At 37.7% G+C, this 19,127-nt stretch overlaps 1 protein-coding gene across 11 annotated transcripts in view; it reads right to left on the bottom strand.

The window, feature by feature from the left end:
• The window catches only part of otog (otogelin), a 176,810-nt gene that overhangs the window by 103,123 nt on the left and 54,560 nt on the right, over nt 1–19,127 (bottom strand). For all 11 annotated transcript variants that reach the window (XM_062030540.1, XM_062030539.1, XM_062030536.1 and 8 more), the window contains 8 exons: nt 17,519–17,727; nt 11,799–11,929; nt 3,933–4,039; nt 3,615–3,724; nt 3,287–3,412; nt 3,097–3,205; nt 2,854–2,900; nt 1,249–1,394 (listed from right to left, as the gene is read on the bottom strand). In XM_062030540.1, the coding sequence (XP_061886524.1) occupies nt 1,249–1,394; nt 2,854–2,900; nt 3,097–3,205; nt 3,287–3,412; nt 3,615–3,724; nt 3,933–4,039; nt 11,799–11,929; nt 17,519–17,727 (985 nt within the window). The remainder of the gene's footprint in view (nt 1–1,248; nt 1,395–2,853; nt 2,901–3,096; nt 3,206–3,286; nt 3,413–3,614; nt 3,725–3,932; nt 4,040–11,798; nt 11,930–17,518; nt 17,728–19,127) is intronic.

Below are 19,127 nucleotides of genomic sequence, written 5' to 3'. Positions count from 1 at the left end.
ATACATATACAAGTGTATATATATATATATGTATGTATATATATATATATATATATATATATATATATATATATATATATATATATATATATATATATATATATATATATATATATATAGTATATATGTATATATATATATATATATATATATATGTATGTATATATATATGCATATATATATATATATATATATACTATATATATATATATATATATGTATGTATATATATATGCATATATATATATATATATATATATATATATACATATATATATATATATATATATATATATATATATATATATATATATATATATATATATATATATATATATATATATATATATATATATATAAAGGGAAACATTGATTGTACTTCCATAGTCGCTGTACAGTGAGTTACTTTTGAGTTTGTTTCACTTGAGATGAAATGTGAATGCTGCTTAGACCAACACCTTCTCTCTGCTTTCCCCATCTTTGAGTGGCTTCACCCAGCCACGGCTCTCCGTAGAAGAATATAATACAATACTAATAATAATACAATACTAATATATATATATATATATATATATATATATATATATATATATATATATATATATATATATATATATATATATATATATATATATATATATATATATATATATATATATATTTATATATTCATATATATATATATTTATATATATATTTATATATTCATATATATATATATTTATATATATATTTATATATATATATATATATATATATATATATATATATATATATATATATATATATATATATATATATATATATATATATATATATATATATATATATATATATATATATTAGTATTGTATTATATTCTTCTACAGAGAGCCGTGGCTGGGTGAAGCCACTCAAAGATGGGGAAGGCAGAGAGAAGGTGTTGGTCTAAGCAGCATTCACATTTCATCTCAAGTGAAACAAACTCAAAAGTAACCTTTGAAAGATGGGGAAAGCAGAGAGAAGGTGTTGGTCTAAGCAGCATTCACATTTCATCTCAAGTGAAACAAACTCAAAAGTAACCTTTGAAATTAATTTAACATATTTCAACATATCAAACGGCAACTTTTTTAATGTGTCCGCACTGCAGGACATGCAAGCGTTAATCTCTCTAAAAAGTGTGGCATTAGAAAGAATGTGCGTTCACTTTAACACATTAACGCTAACGTCCCTATTTGTAACAGCTAAATGAAAGCAAAGTTGACGTACAGCTCCACAGGGGGCGTTCTGGATGGTCACTGTGAACTTTCCTGATTTGCGACTTTTAGCGAGGACATACTGACATGTTGCCGGGAAAGTGTAGACACGGCCATCAAATGACTGGAAATACATGTCACCTGTCACAGAGCATTCACCTACAGGAGGAGGAAGACAATTTCCACATTAGGTTTGGTTTAAAAATTGTCATTTGTCATTCTTTGTTGTCATTGTCGCACAGTCAATCTTCAAAAAGGCGGTCATTGTGTTACGACATTTTGTAGTTACGAAGCATTCCTATAAATTGTTAATTCTTTACAAAAAGAAAAACGTACTATCATATGAATAATATGTAGTTGTGCATTAAGAAGGACAAAGTCACTCTTGTTCTTTTCAGTTCACTTTCTCTTCATTATGTCTCCAAAGCATGGGGCAGACTATTCTGATGGCAGTGAATCAAAGAAAAGGAAAGTAAAAGTAAAATTTCAGTAAGTACAAGCCGCTTAAACGCCACATCAAGGATAAAGCGATTATCATTGAACATGTGAAAGGATCTATAGCTACGAAGTGGACAGTGATAAGTAAACAGTGTAGTGGTCTCATTATTGAGACTGCCTCCTCAAATAAGCCTGTCTTTCCCTACTTTGCAACGCCCCTTCCAGTGTGCAAGGCAAGTAAGGAGTTATTCCCTTTTTTTATTTTTATTACTGTTTCATTTAATTATTGTGTTTAATATTTGTATTACTGTGTTTTAAATGTCCTTCATGTGTTATGGTTGTCCTGGTTGTGTTGCAGAGACAGCAAGCAAAGTGCAGGTAAAAGGTAAAAGGTGTATTAAGGATAACTGAGGAATCACCAGTGTGCACAAAGCTTGAACTACTGGTGACGAAAAAACTTACAGCTCAGAAGAAGATCATTCCAAAAACTAAGGGAGACATACCCTCACTGCACATTGGCGTACGGAAGATAATTAACCAGTATCTGTAAGTGGGCCGATGTTGGCTATAAACCAAACTAATTGGCATTCTGGAGAAGCAGTGCTTTCTAAATCCTAAAATCAGAGGCAGGTTTGGAGAGTAGCGCTATAAGGGAACTTAGGAAAGTTACAACAACAGAGAACAGGGAAAACAGGAAGAAACCTAGCAAAATAAAAGTGCTAGACAGGAAATGAACACAAAAAAGAAGGAAATCACATCAAAACATTAACAAATGTGGAAACAAAGAAAAAAGTCATGATAGGGTGGAACCAATCATGACACTCTGTACAGTGTGAGTGACTTAGGTTTAACTCAGGTATGTGTTCCGACTCACAATAAAACTTAGCTTTCATCTCTATCGTAGGAACATAACTAGTATGTAGACCTGTATTCACATTCAGTAATAATATCCTGTTCAGGAATCAGAATTGTCAGTTGAGTGAGTCGATTACCAATGATTCTTTGCACAAAAAAAAACAGTTAAAAAAAAATCAAAACAGGTTTTAATCCATGAAGTCAACAGGAAAATGGAGGTACTGTACTGTCAAAAGAAGATTCATGTAGAGCTGTCTGGCACTTTGTGAAATGTACTACACGTGGTCTTGACTGGGAATTACTGATTGGGTTGGTTTTGACTTACCTGGGCAGCTGTAATCAGTACAGTTCCACACTCCAGCTGTGCATGTGCTGAAAAACAAAGCAGATATATCCTTGTATTGCTCTGTGAAGATAGAAGACTGAGGGTTATGGGGTTGCAACTGACTGCAAGAGAAGTAATATATTTTATCCAGGATGATGGTTTAAATAAGGTATAAAAGGAGTAAATGGGTGAGTATAAAAAAAACAAAAGGAACAGTCTCAAGAACATTTTTTTGAAGCTCACCAGTTGTTGCATTCCTCCTGTATTGTTTGTCCAGACTGGTAGAAGACGCCATGGTACTCACAAGGACAGTCAGAAGGGGTTAGACAGCCCCCGTCTTTATATATGAAACCTGACCAAATGTGGATGGTTACCATTACAGAGAGTTGTTGCAATAGAAACAAAATATAATATACGGTAGTTACCAACTCACCTTCTGGACAATAGCATCCATCCAGGCAGGCCAGCCTGCTGTCGATGCATGTCCTCTCTTTGTTGCATGACGCCGGGCAGTCGCTGATGCATTCCAGGTACTGTAACCCTGGAGGACACTGCTTTGCTGTTTTCCATCATAAAGACAAACACAATGGGCAAATTCTGAATCAGACATTGCAGATAATCCTGGTTACAACTATTCTAAGAATTTTGTAGTTTGTGAATGTTTGTGAGATTGCTTCAATGTCAATTTGACTTTGATGGTATCAGGATGTCTTTGAGCATCCATGGCAAAGAGCGCAGTTCTTGAAAAATTTCAAACATACCACACTGAGGAATATGGTCCCTCCAGGCATTCAGTGGGTGCTCAGCATGGGCGCAGGCTCTGGAGTACTCAGTGAACACCTGGCACACTGCCTCCTCAGTAGGGCCCGACCTTGTAAGGAAGCATAATGAAGAGTGAAAGGTACACAGGTAACTTAAAATAGGCTGCACTCTTTATACTGTTGCACAGCTATCAAATGAAATAAAAAAATACACGCTAAGGCCATCACATTATCAGAAGTGGAGTGCCATTCGTGGATGTTTAGCAACATTGATGAATCTGTATCATGTAACATGCAAACTGAATTTGGTTTTCTTACGTGCAGAGGATGTTAAAACAGCCGGCCATGTAGGACAAAGGGCTGACAAAGTCATTGCAACTTTGGAATGGTGGATCCAGCAGCATTAAACAAGCTTCCTCCACTTTCTAAAACAAACAAACAACTATCACATTTAAAGCAACATAATGGAGTAAAGCTTGAAGGGGCTGTTTGCAACTTTTAGGCGGATGCCTTAAGAGTGCAAACTTTCCTTTTTTTTTCTTTTAGTTTTTTTTGTCCTGTCCAGCTTCTCAGGCAAATCATATTGTTGATGTAGATGCCCATATCGGCTGTACAAATTTACTGCAAACTTTCCAATGTGTTTTAATCTTTATAGCCCGCTATTTTATGGCTTTTAGTACGTAATGGCATAAACTACGCACTTATGCAACACGCACATTGGCTTTGTGCGTTGTTAGCTAATGATAGCGATTTGGTTGGCTAATGTTAACTATTATTGAATGTATAGCTAGCCTGTCATAACAATAACATGACTGCAAACTGTTGGTTGCTTCTCCTGGACTGTTTTTGTGTATGTGCACATGCTTCCTGCATGTACGTATGGACGAGACAGCGGTGAGTGACAAGCATGAACGCAAGACAAATTCCTTCGACTGACAAGCAATTTTTATTCAATATAATGAGTACATTTAAAAAATATTGACTTGTATGTAACATATATAGATGTTCTGTTAAACCACTTATAATAACATAAGCTAACCGATGACCTTATACTTTTTGTTTTAAAAAATGTGCTAGATGAAAACAGCCCCTTTAAATGTAACCTGCTAGATATGCCCCAATTGTTATTGCATTCTGTATGTAACATGAAAGTTGTTGGGCAAAACAATTAGACTACACCAACAAGGTCAGCATCAATTCAACTGTAAAAGGGGTATACTACCCTGATTATTTCAGGGGCTATTAAAATTATATTGAATCCAGTAGGGCACTACAGTAAGTTTATTTTCATAAAAGGGGAACTGCACTTTTTTGGAATTTTGCCAATGATTCACCACCCTTATGTAAGACAAGAACACATGTGTTTTTCTTTTTTTATGCAGTCCAAATCGTCAATGGGAGCTCCTCCATTCCAGCCCCAAACCCCTCTAAATAACCATCTAAAAACCGCCAGCAATACTCCATTTACATTTTGTGACCTGAATATTGACCAAGTCTTAGCGATATTGGTATTATAAGCGCTAGCTAACATTAAGGACCTGTTTTTAGCGGCGCATATTAAACATAGAGCAGTAACTAGCTAATGCTGCTATAATCGACATCATGATGAGGTGGGTGGCGACTTGTCCAGGGTGTACACAGCCTTCCGCCCGAATGCAGCTGGGATAGGCTGCAGCACCCCCCGTGACCCCATAAGGGAAAAGCGGTAGAAAATGGATGGATGGATGGAACTGGGGAGCTGCTTTCTCGCCTTTGACCTTCTGAAAGTTAGATTATAAAATCATGCCTCTCACTCGGATAGTAGAAGGTTGTGGCCATAAACAGAGAAGTTGATCCACATTGACAGTCAACTTAGACCGGGAGATGGCGAGAAAGACACGAAAAGACGCACTCAACTTTTGATTTAAACCATCGCGAGGATTATGTGTATTCTTCATCGAAAAAAGAGAGATATGAACATTCCATTATTTGTCATTCCAGTGAGAGCAGACATTGTACAGTTAGGCCTGATTTACTAAACATTTGTGTGTACTACAACATGTGCAAACTTGATAGCACATGCAAAGCTGATCTACAAAACGTGTGCAAAGTTGATTGTATTGATTAAGTGAGCATAATAAGGCATGCAATCCATTTTGCGTCTTAGTCTTCATTAATATGCAAAATATATGCTGATTATCAAAACGCCTAAACTACTGGGAGGAGAAAATGCAATATATTAAACAGCACGCGCATCTGATTTATCAACACTCATCACTGTTTTGGGAGTACTATTTAGAGTTTTATTTAGCACGTTTGAAAAGGACGCTCAAACAAGGAGATGGGTCAAATGCAGAGGACAAATTTCAACATACCTAGTGTGTGTGTGACAATCATTGGTACTTTAAATTAAAAATCCTTTAACAATTCTATGGCTGTTGGATGACTTAAGGGGCTGATTAAAACAAATTCAACGGATGCGTATTGGTGTCATTTATTATTTTTAATGACGTTCGTTTTTTCACATACAATATATATTACTAACATATTTCCTATATGATACAAACTTCTTGAAGAATGGATTTTTTTGTCTTGAGCACAGTAGTGCAGCCTCCCTCCCATGCACCTTCAGCGGTAAAAAAAAAAAAAGGAAAAAATAAAAAAAGTCAATGTAGATGCACTGCACGACTGCTTCTAAGATATCCATGAAAAGTGGTAGATGTCTCCTGCTTGTTTGAAAACATAGCAAAACGCCACAGGTAGGAGCATGTAAATGCAGTAAACGAGCGTCTCCGTGGTGATGCCCCGTATAGCACACACAAAATCCTCATTTAAAAAAGCCGGTCTGCACCACTTTTCAATTGCACAGACAGTGTTAGTAGATCACACACAACACGGCCGCTAATAGTACACACTATTATATAGATTGCGCGCGCTGATTAGCGTGAGGTATTTGGATCTTAGTAAATCAGGCCCTAAGTGTTTGTTTTATTATGTTTGTTGTCTCTCATGAAGTCTGCATGAGTAGTAGACAGTGTTGTTGCTGAAGGAAAAAGCAAACGTGATACGTCTATGAAATTAATGCCTCGTTGAATAAGCTTCAAATACAGAATAAATACATGTTATGATGTGTCTGTTACTAAATTACATATATACTCTCAGCAAGTATACAAAACGTTGATAGAGGTGTTTGGATGTTTTAGAGCACTGTATGAGCAGATGAGAGCAACTCCCATTGACTACTAGTTATGCGAATATAGTTGTACACGTTGGCTCCAATGACACTGGGATGAGACAGTCAGAGATTACAAAGAGAAACATAGCCATGACTTGTGATCTCGCTAGAAAGATGTCCAGGCATCGAGTAATTGTCTCTGGCCCGCTGCCTGCGAGAGGCAATGATGAGAGATATAGCAGATTAGTCTCGCTTAACAAGTGTCTGTCTATCTTCTGTAGACAACAGGGGCTAACATTTATTGATAACTGGCCCTCTTTCTGGGGCAAACCAGGCTTGCTGATGAGAGACGGCCTTCACCCTAACCAGGAAGGCGCCATCATCCTGACTAGGAACATAGACTACTTTTTAAGTCTCACTTGACTGACTACACTAGAGCAAGCCCGGTCACAGGCAATTACAGAGTCTGCTAGTCCGGGTGAGGAGTCAGTTAAGATAGAACTAGCCAGCACCAGGCTGGATAATCCATGTACGCATAGCAATTCTCTTAGAATAATACACAATTCACATAATGTTTTTTCTGTTGTGACTGTGTCAGAGGTAGACATGCATTCTACTGAGGTGGCAAATTATGATGTGTCCAGTTTATCGCAGCACCAAGCAAACAATCGGAAAATTCCCGTCATATCAATTCCTAGATATGGTCGAAACTATTTAAAGTGCACTACGCATAATAAACGCAACATTGTTAATATTGCTAATACGGATAATCTCAACAAAAACTCGTCAAAACAGCCCAATACCTATAATATGGGCTTTTTAAACATAAGATCATTGTCTCCCAAAACGTTATTAGTTAATGAGGTCATTAGAGACAACAATCTTAACGTCATTGGTCTTACCAAAACAGGCTCAAACCAGACGATTTTTTTGCGCTAAATGAGGCATCTCCTCCTAACTATACAAATGCACATATTGCCCGTCCTCTTAAAAGGGGAGGGGGGGTCGCACTAATATACAATAAAAACTTTAACCTTACCCCTAACCTAAATAATAAATATAACTCGTTTGAGGTGCTTACTATGAGGTCTGTCACACCGCTACCTCTCGACCTGGCTGTTATGTACCGCCCCCCTGGGCCCTATTCGGACTTTATCAGTGAATTCTCAGAGTTCGTTGCTGATCTAGTGACGCACGCCAACAATATAATCATAATGGGGGACTTTAATATCCATATGAATACCCTATCGGACCCTCAGTGCGTGGCGCTCCACACCATAATTGATAGCTGTGGTCTTACACAAATAATACATGAACCCACGCATTGCAACGGTAATACAATAGATCTAGTGCTTGTCAGGGGTGTCACCACCTCCAAAGTTATGATACTTCCGTATACTAAAGTAATGTCCGATCATTACCTTATAAAATTTGAAGTTCTGACTCATTGTCAACAAGCTAATAATAATAATAACAGCTATAGCAGCCGCAACATTAATGCTGCCACAACGATGACTCTTGCTGACCTACTGCCTTCGGTAATGGCACCATTCCCAAATTATGTCGGCTCTATTGATAACCTCACTAACAACTTTGACGATGCCCTGCGCGAAACCATTGATAGTATAGCACCGCTAAAGCAAAAAAGGGCCCCTAAAAGGCGCACCCCATGGTTTACAGAAGAAACTAGAGCTCATAAATTATCATGTAGAAAGCTGAAACGCTCTCTCTCTCTCTCTCTCTCTCTCTCTCTCTCTCTCTCTTTCTGTCTCTCTCTCTTTCTCTCTCTCTGTCTTTCTCCATGTTTGATGGAATACCTCATGTTTGGTCGCGCGCCAATTGCGCAGGAGACATTGAGTAAAGCTAAATATTACTAAAATATCATCCACCTCAACAAAAACGATCCTAAATTTTTGTTTAGTACAGTAGCATCGCTAACCCAACAAGGGACTCCTCCCAGTAGCTCCACCCACTCGGCAGATGACTTTATGAATTTATTTAATAAGAAAATTGAACTCATTAGAAAGGAGATTAAAGACAACGCATCCCAGCTACAACTGGGTTATATTAACACAAATACGATTGTATATACGACGGATACTGCCCTCCAAAATAGTCTCTCTATTTTTGATGAAATAACATTAGAGGAATTATTACGGCGTGTAAGTGGGATAAAACAAACAACATGTTTACTTGACCCACTTCCTGGGAAACTTATCAAGGAACCGTTTGTATTATTAGGTCCATCAGTGTTAAATATTATAAATGTATCACTTTCCTCCGGCACTGTCTCCCTAGCATTCAAAAAAGCGGTTATTCATCCTCAGCTCAAAAGACCTAACCTCGATCCTGACCTCATGGTAAACTACCGACCGGTGTCCCACCTTCCGTTTATTTCGAAAATTCTCGAAAAGATTGTTGCACAGCAGCTAAATGAACACTTAGTGTCTAACAATCTCTGTGAACTTTTTCAATCCGGTTTCAGGGCAAATCACTCTACGGAGACAGCCCTCGCAAAAATGACTAATGATCTATTGCTAACGATGGATGCTGATGCGTCATCTATGTTGCTGCTTCTTGATCTTAGCGCCGCTTTCGATACCGTCGATCATAATATTTTATTAGAGCGTATCAAAACACATGTTGGTATGTCAGACTTAGCCTTGTCTTGGTTTAACTCTTATCTTACTGACAGGATGCAGTGCGTCTCCCGTAACAATGTGACCTCGGACTATGTTAAGGTAACGTGCGGAGTTCCCCAGGGTTCGGTTCTTGGCCCTGCACTCCTTAGCAACTACATGCTGCCGCTAGGCGATATCATACGCAAATACGGTGTTAGCTTTCATTGTTATGCTGATGACACCCAACTCTACATGCCCCTAAAGCTGACCAACACGCCAGATTGTAGTCAGCTGGAGGCGTGTCTTAATTAAATTAAACAATGGATGTCCGCTAAGTTTTTGCAACTAAACGCTAAGAAAACGGAAATGCTGATTATCGGTCCTGCTAGACACCGACATCTATTTAATAATACCACCTTAACATTTGACAACCAAACAATTACACAAGGCGACTCAGTAAAGAATCTGGGTATTATCTTCGACCCAACTCTCTCGTTTGAGTCACACATTAAGAGTGTTACCAAAACGGCCTTCTTTCATCTCCGTAATATCGCTAAAATTCGTTCCATTTTGTCCACTAGCGATGCTGAGATCATTATTCATGCGTTCATTACGTCTCGTCTCGATTACTGTAACGTATTATTTTCGGGTCTCCCTATGTCTAGCATTAAAAGATTACAGTTGGTACAAAATGCGGATGCTAGACTTTTGACAAGAACAAGAAAGTTTGATCATATTACGCCTATACTGGCTAACCTGCACTGGCTTCCTGTGCACTTAAGATGTGACTTTAAGGTTTTACTACCTACGTATAAAATACTACACGGTCTAGCTACATCCTATCTTGCCGATTGTATTGTACCATATGTCCCGGCAAGAAATCTGCGTTCAAAGAACTCCGGCTTATTAGTGATTCCCAGAGCCAAAAAAAGTCTGCGGGCTATATAGCGTTTTTTATTCGGGCTCCAGTACTATGGAATGCCCTCCCGGTAACAGTTAGAGATGCTACCTCAGTAGAAGCATTTAAGTCCCATCTTAAAACTCATTTGTATACTCTAGCCTTTAATAGACCCCCTTTTTAGACCAGTTGATCTGTCGTTTCTTTTCTTTTCTCCTCTGCTCCCCTCTCCCTTGTGGAGGGGGAGTTACACAGGTCCGGTGGCCATGGATGAAGTGCTGGCTGTCCAGAGTCGGGACCCGGGGTGGACTGCTAGCCTGTGCATCGGTTGGGGACATATCTGCGCTGCTGACCCGTCTTCGCTCGGGACGGTTTCCTGCTGGCCCCACTATGAACTGGACTTTCGCTGATATGTTGGATCTACTATGGACTGGACTTTCACAATATTATGTCAGACCCACTCGACATCCATTGCTTTCGGTCTCCCCTAGAGGGAGGGGGTTACCCACATATGCGGTCCTCTCCAAGGTTTCTCAAAGTCATTCACATCGACGTCCCTCTGGGGTGAGTTTTTCCTTGCCCTTATGTGGGCTCTGTACCGAGGATGCCGTTGTGGCTTGTGCAGCCCTTTGAGACACTTGTGATTTAGGGCTATGTAAATAAACATTGATTGATGATTGATTGAGAGCAACTCCCATTGACGCCATTGATAGCTGACTTTTTCTAAGGTTTATTTACGATTTAGAATGAATAAAAAGAAGAACAACATGTGTTCTTTTCTTACATAGGGATTGTGAATGATAGGTAAAAAAAAATTTAAAAGTGCATCTTTGCTACTTCGAGCTGCATAGAAGCAACCCCCTTTACCCAGTTACATGCTAATGGTTATTAGCAGACTGTTGGATAGTGTACATAATTGGGTGAATATTGGGGAATCCGGCCTCAAACTGTGTGCTTTGTTAGAGACCATAAGGCAGGTCTTTAGTTCCCTAAACTTAAACAATCTTCCCATTGCTGCCTTACTCTGGTTTCGATAAGCAATTCTTATATCAGGAAAAAAAAACTTTCTGACTATATTTTTAAGGAAATGTGACAAACAGTGCTGGGAAGCGGCAACTTGCCATAAGTGGACGTTCACGTTTAAGAGAAAAATAAAACCAGGGATAGATCAAATGAGTAAATGTTATTTAAAACGTATACGAGACTTTGATGTGAGGGGGAACTATTGCTACTGCATCAGATTATGTTGACCACAGATCACATGTAACACATTGAACGTATTTCTGATGTTTTTTTTAAATACTACTAATACATTTTATAAGTCAGTGATGTTAAATATACAGTATGTTACATTGGAGGTTATGGTAACTCTATAAGAGGTATATTGTTACTTTGTTCTTTCATTGCTATTGTCTGGCCACTTGGCCTTGGTCATAAATAGTTATATTTAAAAGGAGATTCTTTATTTTTTTAAAGAAAATCTGTCTGATTGTTCCAGATAGGTGTCTTACCAGTATAACTTGCACATCAACTGCTGCACAAGGTGAGGAGAAACCAGAAGGCACCATGGGACACCGGGCCTGGAGTGGTGCTGTCTCCACCCAGCTGTTCCCAAACATTTCCAGATCATGACTCATTATACCTGATAGACACACAGACATATGAATGTGTTATGGTTCAGTAGTCAATTAGGAAGGAAACAATATACAAAAGTACATTATTTTTAATCTTTCTATCTAAAGTCATTGTGTTATGAGTTGAGTTGAGTTTGAGTTTATTTCGAACATGCAAGCATACAACATGATACATCACAATTTCCAGTTTCTCTTTCCAACATGTTTGAAAAGGAGTAGGAAGAAGCAGAGCTTATTTAATCCTACCCCTTTTCTTTTACATAACAGTTGCTAAACTTTTTTGTTCACTTCCTGTTCTCAATTTATTCACAATGTACTCCATAAGTAATCACAATCAAAATAAATAGATAAATAATAATTGGTGAAGTAAGTTACATTTCATATGATGAGATAAGTAAGATTATTTTGAGAGTGAAAGAATGGATGAATTAAATAAATTCAGAATGTTTATCATGGTTCTTCTTCTTTGTACTTTGTAAACACTTTAAGTTTGAAGAGTTTCTTGAAGTGGATCATATTAGTACATTGTTTGATTGCTTTGCTTAATCCATTCCATAATTGAATTCCACATACTGATATACTGAAGGTCTTAAGTGTTGTACGTGCGTACAAATGTTTTAAATTACATTTTTCTCTAAGATTATATTTCTCCTCTTTTTTTGAGAAGAATTGTTGTATATTCCTGGGTAGCCAGTTATAGTTTGCTTTGTGCATAATTTTAGCTGTTTGCAAATTCACTATGTCGTGGAATTTCAGTATCTTTGACTCAATAAATAAAGGATTTGTATGTTCTCTATATCCAACATTATGTATTATTCTAACTGATCTTTTTTGTAACACAGTTAATGAATGAAATGTACTTTTGTAATTATTTCCCCATATTTCTACACAGTAACTCAGATATGGTAACACTAGTGAGCAGTAGAGAATATGAAGTGATTTTTGGTCTAGAACATGTTTTGCTTTATTCATTATTGACGTGCTTCTTGCTACTTTATGTTGTATATTTTTTACATGAGATTTCCAGTTCAATTTATCATCAATAATTATACCTAGCAATTTGGTTTCATTTACTCTTTCAATTACTTTTCTGTCTATTTGTATTTGTGTTTGACTTTCTCTTCTACTGTTACCAAATAGCATTATTTTTGTTTTACTGAGATTCAACGATAGTCTGTTTTTATCAAACCATCTTTTTAATTTGTTAATTTCTTCTGTTATTGTTTGTATTATCTCCTGTGTGTTCTCTCCTGAACAAAACGCTGTTGTATCATCCGCAAATAGTACTAACTTTAAATCTTTTGTAACTTTACAAATGTCATTTATATAGAGATTGAATAATTTAGGTCCTAGTATTGATCCCTGAGGTACACCACAGGATATATTTAACATTGTAGACGTGTGTTCGCCTAGCTTCACGTATTGTTTCCTGTTCGTTAGATAACTTCTTATCCAGTTTAAGACTAACCCTCTGATGCCATATCGTTCTAGTTTTTTGATTAAAATATTGTGATTAATTGTGTCAAATGCTTTAGTTAGATCCATGAACACTGCTGCCGCACATTTTTTACTATCTATTGCATTGGTAATTTCTTCTGTAATTTCAATTAAAGCCATTGAAGTTGAAACATTAGCTCTGTATCCATATTGGTTCTCTTCGAGTATTCTATTTTTATTTATGAAACTCTCTAATCTGTTATTGAACAGTTTTTCAATGATTTTAGAAAATTGTGGAAGTAAAGAAACAGGTCTATAATTTGTAAATTGATGTTTGTCTCCAGTCTTATAAATTGGTGCAACTTTAGCTATTTTCATTTTGTTTGGAAATTTACCTGTTTGAAATGATAGGTTACTAATATACATTAATGGTCCTGAGATCTCTTCTATAACCTTTTTTATCGTTTCCATATCAATTCCGTTACAATCAGTTGAAGTCTTAGATTTACATTTTCTCACGATTGAAACTATTTCCTCCTGTGTCACATTACTGAGGAACATTGAGGTGGGATTTCGCTCTATGGTATCATTATAGTCCTCAATTGAAACTGGGTCTGGAATCCTTTCTTTCAATTTTGGTCCAATATTTACAAAATATTTATTGAAGCTTTCAACTACTTCCTTTATGTTGTCATTTTTTTTATTTCCATCTAAGAAGTATTGGGGGTAGTCCCTCTTAGTTCCATTTTTAATAATGCTATTAAGGATGCCCCATGTTGCTCTCATGTTAGTTTTGTTCCTGTCCAATAATTCACTGTAATATTATTTTCTACATGATCGTAGTATGTTTATTAACTTGTTTTTATACTTTTTGTACTTTATTTCTGCCTCTGTAGTTCTTTGTGCTATAAATTTTCTATATAGTGTGTTCTTCTTCTTACAAGCATTTTTTAATCATTTTGTCATCCATGGTTGATTATTCTTTCTCTGTTTATTACTGAGTTGTATCCATGGACAATGTTTGTCATAAAGTATTATGAACTTGTTTAAGAAATGTTCATATGCTTCATCAACCTCTTTTTCATTGTACACATTGTCCCAATCTTGCTTTTGTAGCTCAATTTTGAAGGCAGTCATCCTCTTCTCTGTGCATAGTCTTCGAAATGTCCTTTTGTCTTCCATGTTCTTCTTGTAGTTTCCATCATATATTGTAAAAACTGGCAGATGTTCACTAACGTCGGTTACAAGTAGACCACTTGTAGTGTTATTATCAAAATCATTGGTAAAAATATTATCAATAAGCGTGGCACAATGTGCTGTGATTCTGCTTGGCTTTGTGATTTTAGGATATAAACTGATGCTGTACATTGTATCAATGAAGTCATCAATAGACTTTTGCTTGTTAGGGTTCAATAAGTCAATATTAAAGTCACCACATAAGAACATTATTCTTTTACCATTGACCATGTAAGTAGCCTTGATCCATTCTTCAAATGTTTCTATACTTGACTTAGGTGATCTATATATACAACTAATGAAAATGTTTTTGCCTTTTTCCAGACATATTTCAATGGTTATACATTCTAAGATATTATCTATAGCAAATTACATGTTTTTTACCACTTTGTAGTTCAGGTTCTTCATCACGTACACAGCTACTCCTCCTCCATTTTTGTTGGTTCTGTTGATGTAGTTTAGTTCATATCCTTCCAGATCAAAATCTATTCCTTTTTTATCATCAATCCATGTTTCTGTGACAGCAATCACTTTGAAGGGTTCGTTGATGTGTTCCAAAAAGTTCTTAATGTTGTTGTAATTTGCATACAAGCTTCTGCTATTAAAATGAATAATTGACCATTTGTTATCACATGTAATGTTGCTATTATATTGATCATCTGTATAATAAAAACAATTATTACTGATGTGGGAGAAAAAATTTGTATCTGGATCTATATCATTTTCCAAATCCTGGTTTTTGTGATCTTTGTTGCAGAAATTTTTTAGTTCCATATTTTCTTGTTCAATAATCTTTGATGTTGTTTCAATAATCTCAATAAGTGTAGGTGGATGCAATCCTGAATGTAGGTCCTCTTGTGTAGTCGTCCCTTGGAACATAGTAGTGTCGATGCTGGGTGTTTGTTTTCTGTCCATTATCATCGTTGTTGTGGATGCTGTTTCAACTTTAAAAATTGTCCAGGTCCTTGATGTCATGGACAACAATTACTCTTGCTTCTGGACCTCCATTCAGCTTGATGTAGATTTTACAGTTGGCGCTCCAAGTTCCCTGGATTTTTCCCTCCTTTTTCAAGTCGCGTGCTTTCTTGGCGATTCCAGCATTACGTTTTGTGAGATGCTCATTCATGTACACATTTGTTCCCTTCAGCTTCTTTCCCTGTCTCAGCAATGCCATTTTAGATTTTCTGTTTACGAGTTTCACGAGCACGACTGGAGTGGCGTTGTTGTTTCTTCCGTTCAGTGGGATGCATATTTCGATGGTATTAATGTCAATTTCAATTTCCTTTGATTGCAGAACGTTGACCACTTGCTGTTCTGCTGAGACCATATCCATTTCATCAGGTTCACCTTCATTATTCACAGCTTTCGCATAGGATCTTGGTTTAATTCGGTGCCCTGTTACGATGATATCATTCATTCGTTTGTCCTGATCCATTTCATCTATGATGTTCCTCAGCATGTTGTTGTCTTCTTGAAGGGTCTTCATTTGTTTGCCCATTTCAGTGGCTTCATTATTTCTTCTGTTGTTCTGAGATTGCAGATGTTCTATATTTTGCTGCAGACTTTTCACATCTTGTTTGTGTTCTGTTGTTACTTTTCTCAGATATTCTTTCATTTCTTCTTTCATTTCTTTCATTTCTTCTTTCATTTCGTTAAGTTTTTGTAGTATCGCTTCTTGATTCCCATCATGTCCTGTGTCCAACCTCAAATCTTGTTCCCAGTTGTGTTCTGTATCAGCTGACCCCGAACGTTTCGGGATTTCAATCTTTCCTTTAACTTTTGGCATCGCGGCAGTCGCTGACGTCACGTCAGTGCCTCTTGTGTCTTCACGGCAGTTGCTTCTTTAGCAACTTGCGGCACTTTAACTTGTTTTTTCCAACAATTTCGTATCTTGCGCCGTTCAGAGATCAATTTGAGGTGTCAGCCTGTCAACTTATATCACTCTGCGACGTCGGAATCACTTTAAAACAGCTGTAAACTCGCCGTAGCTTTTGGTTGCTAGGCAACCACTTTGAACTGCGCAAGGCGCCTTTGGCTTGAGGCTAACGGCTCTTCCAACTCGCCTTATTTCAGCGTATCAGTGCCTCTCGACTGACCAAAATCAGATCGAAGATGCCAGGGTACTCTCCTGTGGCTGTGATCGCAAATCAGTGGTCCAAATCTTCAGATTTAACAAAAAACTCCGGTAGCAAAAGCGGAGCCTTTTTCTTTTGCGTCCTTTCTCATTGACAGGAAGTGACGCCACTTTAGTTAAGTGTCTTGAAATATGTTATACTGTATATGTACAGTGGTACCTCAACTTAAGAGTGTTTTGAGATAATCGCTATCTTTCGGCTAATTGTTATGCATTTAGTTACAAGCAAAACGTTTTGTTACAAGAATAGCAAATGTCACAGTGAACCCATAAGATCCGTCCAAAACATCAGGGGCCTCATGTATTAAGAGTGCATACGCACAAAAACCTGGCGTTCGCCCTTTTTCAAGGCGAAGTTGAGATTTATCAAGAGTGAACTCGACGTGGAAATGTGCAGCGCCTCACGCCAACTTCATGGCTGTCGTACGCACATTTATACATGCTATGGATATTTTGGCGACACTCAAGAGGTGACGCTGGTTAACTGTTTAAATTAAGAAAAGTCAGACAATTACTCCTCAGACTGATTGATGTGCACATCAGAGACATATAAATAATTAACACACCCTGTATGTGCAATGACACAAACTACTGTACAAACCTTGCTATTACTGTAATATAAGTAGTATAGTCTGGTACTTGAAAGTGGGCTGCAAACCAACATAATTGTATCACACACAATGTGAGTATTTTCTGTTTTGTCCTACAACAATATTTCTTCCTTTTGATTATTGTATATCATTTCAAATATAATCAATTACATTATCACAAACAAACATATCAATCTTACCATAGCTGGTCCTGAGGTCATCTTGAGTATCTGCGTTGAAGTTCCCACAGAGGCCACAGGTTCTGCCCACAAACTCTGGACTAAGTTTGATGTAAACCGAGCCACTTTGTCCTTCCCAGGCCAGCGTGATGCCTTGTGGTTGTGTCACTAACACATACTGAGAGATCTGCTCTAGATGCAGGTCATGGATGTGTTGTGGAAGCTGCAAACTGGACACAGAATTTCCTTTTTTCAGAAATACTCAGTCTTTTTAGTACATAGAGCATTCATTTTCATTTATAAGCATATGATGTATTTATATGAGTTAAATAAGAAGCTACAGTGCATATGGAAAGTACTTAACTTTTCCAAATGTTATGTTACAGCCTTATTCTAAAATGGAAAAAAATATGTTTTTGTACTCAAAATTCTACAGACAATAACCAATAATTACAATGTGAAAAGTTTTTTTTTAAATTTTGCACATTTATTTAAACGAAAAAACGAAAAAAAATCACACGCACTTAGTAAGTATTCACAACCTTTCCTCAATACTTTGTTAATGCACCTTTGGCAGAAATTACAGCCTCAGTCGTTTTGAATACGATGCCACAAACTTGGCACACCTATACATTCCTCTTTGGAGCGCCTCTCAAGCTCCATCAGATTGGAGGGGAAGCGTTGGTTTTCATCCAGGATGTTTCTGTACATTGCTGCATTAATTTCAGTCTAGTCAGGGAGGTGACCAAGAACCCAATGGTCACTCTGTCAGAGCTGCAGCATTCCTCTGTGTACAGAGGAGAACCATACAGAGGGACAACCATCTCTGCAGCAATCCACCAATCAGGCCTGTATGGTACAGTGGCCAGACGGAAGCCATTTCTTTGTAAAAAGTTTGCCAACATGCACCATGCACAAATACTCTCAGGCCATTGGTCAGATGAGACAAAGATTGAACCCTTGGTGTGAATGCCAGGCATCATGTTTGGAGGAAACCAGGCACCGCTCATCACCAAGCCAATACCATCCCTACAGTGAAGCATGGTGGTGGCAGCATCATGCTGTGGAGATGTTTTTCAGGGGCAGGAACCGGGAGGCTTGTCAAGATAGAGGGAACAATGAATGCAGCAATGTACAGAGACATCCTGGATGAAAACCAATGCTTCCCATCCAACCTGATGGAGCTTGGGAGGTGCTGTAAAGAGCAATGGGCAAAGAAGAATGGGTACAACTGCCCAAAGATAGGTGTCCCAAGCTTGTGGCATGGCAGTCAAAAAAGACTTGAGGCTGTCATTGCTGCCAAAGGTGTATCATATCAACATAATTTTTTTTGTTGAAAGGACTAGTTGGTACAATCCCTGGGGACTCTGCATGGCAGGGGCGTCCTCCTCCCTGAGCCAGGCTTGCACCTGACCGCATACCTAAGTGAGGCTAGGTGACACTGCTGGGAGGCTTTTCCACCATTGGGACACATCTTCAGTTGTGTGCCCCAGCGTCACGGGGTGTTTCGGCCCGGCTTACCACAAGACACCTTCTGCTGAGGAAGGGCCCACCCCAGGGTGATCAAATCCCTGGGTGTGTGTGTCCCATTAGGTGTTAGCCTTAGCAGCCCAGCTGGTGTCACTCCTCC

The sequence above is a fragment of the Entelurus aequoreus genome, linkage group LG02, assembly GCF_033978785.1.
Source record: "Entelurus aequoreus isolate RoL-2023_Sb linkage group LG02, RoL_Eaeq_v1.1, whole genome shotgun sequence".
Classification (NCBI taxonomy): Eukaryota; Metazoa; Chordata; class Actinopteri; order Syngnathiformes; family Syngnathidae; genus Entelurus; species Entelurus aequoreus.
This window is presented reverse-complemented; position numbering and strand designations above follow the sequence as displayed.